Below are 6989 nucleotides of genomic sequence, written 5' to 3' on the forward strand. Positions count from 1 at the left end.
AACCAACCCGACTTGGTTCAGGTGCAGACCCAGCTGAGAAGACCCTATTCCATCTCTGAGTCTGACTGATGGATGGGAATGCTCTCTTCTCTAGCACTGATGGGCACAAAAATAGGAAGCTGAGTTGGGGGAAGATGCCTGTAGACGTGGCTTTGCTTTCAGAACAGCCATAGAAAACCACTCTCCCCAGCAGATGAGAATAAGTGGCAGCTGGCTGAGCAGAGGCTGCTGCAGATCAGGGCCAGGAGAGCAGCAGTGGAAGGACCCTGGGCTCTTGCTGATGTCACTAAGCCAATAGTCCCACAGCCTAGTTTACCACTGAACTTTCAGCTATGCGGGAAAAAGAGATCTTGTTTAAGCAGGTTAGAACCTGGATTTGTGTATCTAAAAGCTGGTACCCAGATATAATTTCCTTGATGAACCCTAAAGTTTGGAGTTATAAGATTTATTTATTTATTATATATAAGCACACTGTAGCTGTCTTCAGACACTCCAGAAAAGGGAGTCAGATCTTGTTAAAGATGGTTGTGAGCCACCATATGGTTGCTGGGATTTGAACTCTGCACCTTTGGAAGAGCAGTCGGGTGCTCTTACCCACTGAGCCATCTCACCAGCCCCACGTTTGGAGTTATAACTCAGCTCTCCCTACAGATTGAACCATCCCTCCTAGCCATACTTCACTCTGGTCTTTCACAAAGCCATTCTCTTCCAGGTATCAGGACTCAAATCAAACTATGCGCATTCGGTCGCACAAGTATCTACAACAGATCTTGCAAGGGAGAATTTTTTTCCTGGATAGTTGGGAGACTGTTCAGATTTAACAGTTAAGTCAGCTGATGATGGTTTCTTTTGAAAGAACTGGTCTGACAGATAGATGAAGGTTTCCAACACTTTATTCATGAGATATAACTTAATTTCCTACTATGTGTCAAACAATGTTCCAAGTACTGTGTTGAACAACCATGAGTAACAGACTTCCTGTCAGCCCCAACCTCAAAATTTTAAAATAGTAAATGTAAATTTCACACATGCGTAAGTACTATGAAGAAAACATCTTGTTTTTCTGGTGCTGGGGATCGAACCTAGGACTGTGCATTTTAGTCAACAGTCTGCTACCCAGACACATACTCTAGTTCTGAGACAAAAGGTAACTTAAAGGAAATATGAATGAGATTGCAAAATTGGCTACTGAAACCGGCAGTCTCTAACTGCATGAAATAGTGAGTCCCTAAATGAGGAACCGTTCTTCTCTCCTTACAGTGGATGCCCTGCAGGTGGTGCCATTACCTGACTGTCCCACTGCTAGGATGAGGGGCAGAGGCAGGCAGAACAGCTGACTGACTAGGTTGTCAAGATGTTCTCCTCAGAGTTTGGACACAGAACCTCGGGAACAACTGCAGCTGCCTCAGGTCCCAGTGAGTTCCAGGTAGATTTCCCATCACTCTGTGAGTCCTAGAGTTTCCAACGCATTCCCTGGTGGACTATTATCTTTATTCAGTCAGCTTTATTCCTTGCAACCCAAAACTGTTGGCTTAGAGGAAAGTTAGCAGTGCTGAAGATCTGGGTAACTGAGGATTGCAACTAACATTTATTGAAACAGAAACAATACAGCCAACAGGGAACACTTCCCCACTTCCTCTACCTCAGCCTGAGAGCTTTGTCTCCTTCTCGTCCTTTTGTGACTTTAACACAAGGGTCATCAGTGTTAGAGCATTTGTCAGAAGCAACTTAGCTCTGATTCACCAATGAGTCTCAAAAAGCTCAAGGTGATCTCAAATTCATTACAGAAGCAAGATGGCTCACTGAGGGAGTTTTTTTCTGGGGCAGGGAGACAAGGTCTCACTATGTTGCCTTGGGTGGTCTGAAACTTGGCTCAACGAGGAGAAATACTTGGGTTAAAGGTCTGGTAACCTGAATTCAGTGCCCGGAACCTCCACTGAGGGTTAGAACTGACTCCTACAAGTTGACCCCTGACCTCACGTGTACACCCGCACACTATACAGATAATTAAAAATTAAATGACTTTATGTGGAGCTGAGGATGGAGGATGACCTGGAACCGCTAATCCTCCACTGGCATTACAGGCCCAAGACACCATACCAGGTCTCCCAGCACTTCTATCACTGTGGGAACATTCACATCCCTGGAGCATGAGCCTATGTTTCTATCTCCTCTTTCTCCCTATCCTCTCCCTCCTTTGTGGCTTTTGTAGCTCATGATGATCTTGACCTCACCTCTGTCTCAGCTCTACCCCCATTCCCAGAGAGGGTTTCTCTGTGTAGCCCCAATGTCTTGGGGAGGCTGTCCTTGAACTCAGGAGATCCACCTGTCTCTGTGCCTAGAGCTCTGGGATTAAAGGCATGTGCCACCACACCCAGCTTGCCTCAGCCTTTTGAAGGTTAGAATGTGCTATCACACCAGAAATAACCATTTTTCATGTTTCAAGAGCAGTAGTTCTGATGTCACTTAAGAGTTGGAGGGGGAGCTGGAAAAATGGTTCAGTACATTGACTGCTCTTACAGGGGACCTAGGTTCAATTTATAGCACCCACATGGCAGCTCATAGCTGCCTGTAATCCCAGTTCCAGGGGATGTGATGCCTTCTTCTGACTTCTGTGGGGACCAGGCATATACATGGCAAACAGATACACATTAAAAAAAAAAAAAAAAAACAAAAAAAAAACAAGAGTTGGTCCAGGCATGGTGGTACTGCCTTTAATTCCAATATTTGGGATAAAGAGGCAGGAGGATCTCTCTGAGTTTCAGGACTACATAGTGAGAATCTGGATCAAATTAGTTAGGTATGGACTCTAAAACTGTCATAGGCCTGAGCTTAAATATGATGCTATCTCATATCATATCCCAGAAGTGTTACTTAACTTTTCACAGCCTCAGTTTTTCTATTTATAATATAGAAAAATTAGAATAATACCATTTATCTCCTGGGGTGAGGTTTAGTGAAATGGAGGCCTGCTTTCTTATTCTCTCCAGGGCCACCTGTCCAGAGGTAGCACCACCCATCTGTAATTGGGATCCAATGCTGTCTTCTGGTGTGTCTGAAGAGAATGACAGTATACCCACACACATGAACTAAAATAAATCTTAAAAAGAAAAAAAAAAAAAAACGAGTCCAGGGGGTTGGTGAGATGGCTCAGTGGGTAAGAGCACCCGACTGCTCTTCCAAAGGTGCAGAGTTCAAATCCCAGCAACCATATGGTGGCTCACAACCATCTTTAACAAGATCTGACTCCCTCTTCTGGAGTGTCTGAAGACAGCTACAGTGTACTTACATATAATAAATAAATCTTTAAAAAAAAAAACCAAACGAGTCCATCTTCCCAACCTGGGCATGGTGGTACATCTATTTGATCCTAGTACCTAGGAGGGAGAGGGCAGACCTCTGGGAGTTTGAGGGCAACCTGGAATATATACCAAGTACCAGCCAGGACTGCACAGACTTTTGTCTCAAAAAAGATTATGGCTTTTCAGATATGTCTAAATTTATGTCAAGTTAACAAAAACTAACCAGCCCACCATTTTTTCTAAGATGTGGTTTTGTTCTATGATTTTTCTAGAGAGTTTTTTTCTTTTTGTCTAGACTTGTTCTGTCTCTACCAAATTTCAAAAATTCAGCTTGATCGTCTTGCAAATAAAGAACTTTTTTTTCTCCCTAAGCAAGGTTTCAAAGCTCTTTAATCCTTTCCCATACTCACCTGAGCAAGGAGAGAATGTTATCTACCTCTAGGTAAAGATAATCCCCAAAGCAAGTGGCTTTAAACAAATATTTGCTGCCTCACAATCTTGGGTCTGAAGTTCCACAGTGTTCTGAGTGATGTGGTTCTGGGTGTCTCAGGAGGTGCTTGGCTGGGGCTGCAAGTCCAGCTTCCAATAAGGTTCACTAACATAGCTGATGGCAGGAGGCTCTGATGTCATGTGGACCTCTCAAGACACAAGGGCTTGAGCTTCATGACCTGGAAGCTGGCTTTCCCAGAGGTGCAGATGTAAAAGAACCAGAAAGAAGCTGCAAAGTCCTTATGATCAAGTCTCTATCACACCCTCACATCTGCCCTCCTCAGGAGGGTAAGCATAGCTGCAGAGACTGCTTATGCCGAGGAAGCTACAAGCTCTGCTGGGGTCTTGTACTTGGTCACCATCTTACTTACACTACTCCAAGTTATTAAGACTTGAAGAAAGGAAACCTGATTTCAGGAATCCAAGTACAAAGATTTATAAGCAATGGAGGACATAAGGGCAGATATGATGAAAGACACCAACAATAATTCAAAGTATCAGGTCTCAGGAACTGGAAGAAAACATAACCTTCAGCGAAAGGAGAGAGAGGCTACCTAAAGCCCAAGGACAAGGAGTAACCCCAAACACAAGTGCTTACCCTGCTGGAAGAGTAACTTCTCCCTTTACAATCCAGAAGGAAAATCTGCTATCTAGTCGGCATTGCTTGTGTCCATTATGGTCCCAAATCCATATGTGGCCTGAGATTGGGATCCATGAATCCAGGCAGGAATGGATTTGTCTTGGGCTAAACAGTGTCCTACAGACTATTCCGAATATAGGAACCTAAACCCCAGGATCATACAATGTGGGGGGCATTTGGATGACAGACCTTTAAAGGGGTGTTATTTATGTTAAGAGGCTATTAGGGTGGGTAGCATCTAGACTGACTGGTGTCCTTGAAAAAGGCAAGGATACTCTGAAAGGAACCAAGGACAAGTGTGCACAGAGGAGGACACTTGTGGAAGGTGGAAGGCAGCTGCATGCAAGCCAGGAGTGGCTACCATAGGAAATTAACCCTTTGACACTTACCTTGGACTTGCAGTCTCTAGGACACTAAGCAAATCAATCTTTTTAGTTTAAGCCACCATATTCTGTGGTATGTTGTTATGCGGCCTAGTGAACCAAGACCTCGGCCCTCTGTACTGTTCTGGAATGTTGTCTTTTCTAATAACACAAACTGTAGAATGTGTCATGAAAACCAACCCAATGGGCTAGAGAGATGGCTTGGTAATGACGCACTTGCTGCTCTTCCACAAGAACTGGCTTTAATTCCAAGTACCCAAATGCGAGCTCATAGCTGTGACTCTAGTTCCATAAGAGGATCCAATGCTCCCTTTTTGCCTTTGTAGGCTCTGCATGTATGCCTGTATGCACAGGCATACATGGAGGCAAAACACCCATACACATTAAAAAAAAAAATCTTTAAAAAATTAGAGCCGGACGTGGTGGCGCCTGTCTTTAATCCCAGCACTCGGGAGGCAGAGGCAGGCGGATTTCTGAGTTCGAGGCCAGCCTGGTCTACAAAGTGAGTTCCAGGACAGCCAGAGCTCTACAGAGAAACCCTGTCTCGAAAAAACAAACAAACAAACAAACAAACAAACAAACAAACAAATTAGAAAAGAATCAAGACGCAAGTTCAAGCTCATTCTTCCCAGAGTCAAGGAGGTGAAACAGGCTGGGTTCCCAGAAGGCCAGCTGATGAGAGTAGTCAGACAGCTTGTTTCTACTGCTGTTCATCCTGAAAGGGTCCTAATAGGCCCCAGGCATCCTGCTCTCCTCAGAATTCAGTTTCCATGGTTAGAGGCTCTCAATGTCATCTCGATGGTCCTATGCATCTTCTCCCTAGCTAGAAAGCACCTTCTGAATTCGTTCCCGTACTTCCTTTGGGCCCAAGGACACCATCATCTCAGCCACAGGGGGTCCTTGCTAAGAAAAGAGAAAAAACCCACTGTCTTTTTGCCTCAGAGGGATTCATGCCTAGTTTCCATGCCTCCATCTGTAGAAGACAGCCACAGGCTAATCCCAACCCAAAGCCTGCAATCCAGGGACAGAGAGAGCCTGTCTTTATTGCATTTTCTTTATCTAGGGTTCTTTGTTTTATTTTTGCAGTGCTGGGGATCAACCCTAGCGCTCATGAATGGTAGGCAGATGCTTCAGCACTAAGCTACAACCCACCCTTACTGGGTTTTCTCCACACAGCAGGCTTCCGTGGGCCTGTTTTTCTGCCTTTATTATTCTTAGTGATCTCCAAGGAGGCAGGGATCATGTGTTTTGTTCATAACATGTCTACTGTAACCATCACAGTGCCTGCGTATGTAAGATGCTCAGTGGGTGAATGAGGGGGATGACAGTGTTTCATCAGCTTATTATTCCCTGGAGTGGCCTTAGTGCCAGACTGTGGGTTAATGAGGGGCTGGAGGCAACGGTTCAGCTCATGTCCCATCTCTCACCAGCTGTCCACTGAGGGCCATCCGGAGGAGCTTCATCACACTGCTATGCTTGGTGCCTTCCAGACCTTCTGACAGCTTCTTCAGTTCTCTGTTCAGCATATCCTGAGTTAGGCTTAAACCAGGTCTTTCTAAAAGCCTAAAAGAGAGCCAGTCTGAGCCAGGCATGAAGGTACACAACTTTAATCCCAGAACCCAGGAAGCAGAGGCAGGAGAATCTGAGTCTGAGGTCAGCCTGGCCTATAGAATGAGTGCCAGAGCTGCACAGAATAACCCTGACTCGGCGGGGGTTGGGGGCGGAAAGTGGGTAGAATATTGATCCAGGGTAGGAGAGGAAGCTTCAGAAGACTGTTAATCACATACAGCACTAACAGTTTACTGAGGGTAGGGAACTTTATTACATGAATCTATTACAGGCAAACAGTGATGGACCACATATATAGGTGGCCCAGGCAAGTAGTAAGATACAGGTCACTCAAAGGACACCAAAAGGCCACTGAGATGGCTTAGTGGGTAACAAAGTTTGCCACCAAGTCTGATGAATGGAAGGAGAACAAACTCCTCCCAAGCTGTCCCCTGACTTTTACACTCATGTGCCATGGTATGTGCCCTCCTCATGCACACAAAGTAAATAAATGTCAAAAATGAAAATAAGAAGCCGGGCGTGGTGGCACACGCCTTTAATCCCAGCACTCGGGAGGCAGAGGCAGGCAGATTTCTGAGTTCGAGGCCAGCCTGTCTACAAAGTGAG

General features: G+C 45.1%; 1 protein-coding gene across 1 annotated transcript in view; it reads right to left on the reverse strand.

Annotated features, from left to right (window-relative positions):
* Positions 1-5344: 5344 nt before the first annotated feature.
* Positions 5345-6989, reverse strand: part of Ears2 (glutamyl-tRNA synthetase 2, mitochondrial) — a 24032-nt gene continuing 22387 nt past the window's right edge. The window contains exons 8-9 of the mRNA XM_021208322.2: positions 6242-6377; positions 5345-5717 (exon numbers count right to left, since the gene is read on the reverse strand). Coding sequence (XP_021063981.1) covers positions 5634-5717; positions 6242-6377 — 220 coding nt within the window. The 3' untranslated portion in view covers positions 5345-5633. The remainder of the gene's footprint in view (positions 5718-6241; positions 6378-6989) is intronic.

The sequence above is a fragment of the Mus pahari genome, chromosome 1 (genome assembly GCF_900095145.1).
Source record: "Mus pahari chromosome 1, PAHARI_EIJ_v1.1, whole genome shotgun sequence".
NCBI classification, from domain to species: domain Eukaryota; kingdom Metazoa; phylum Chordata; class Mammalia; order Rodentia; family Muridae; genus Mus; species Mus pahari.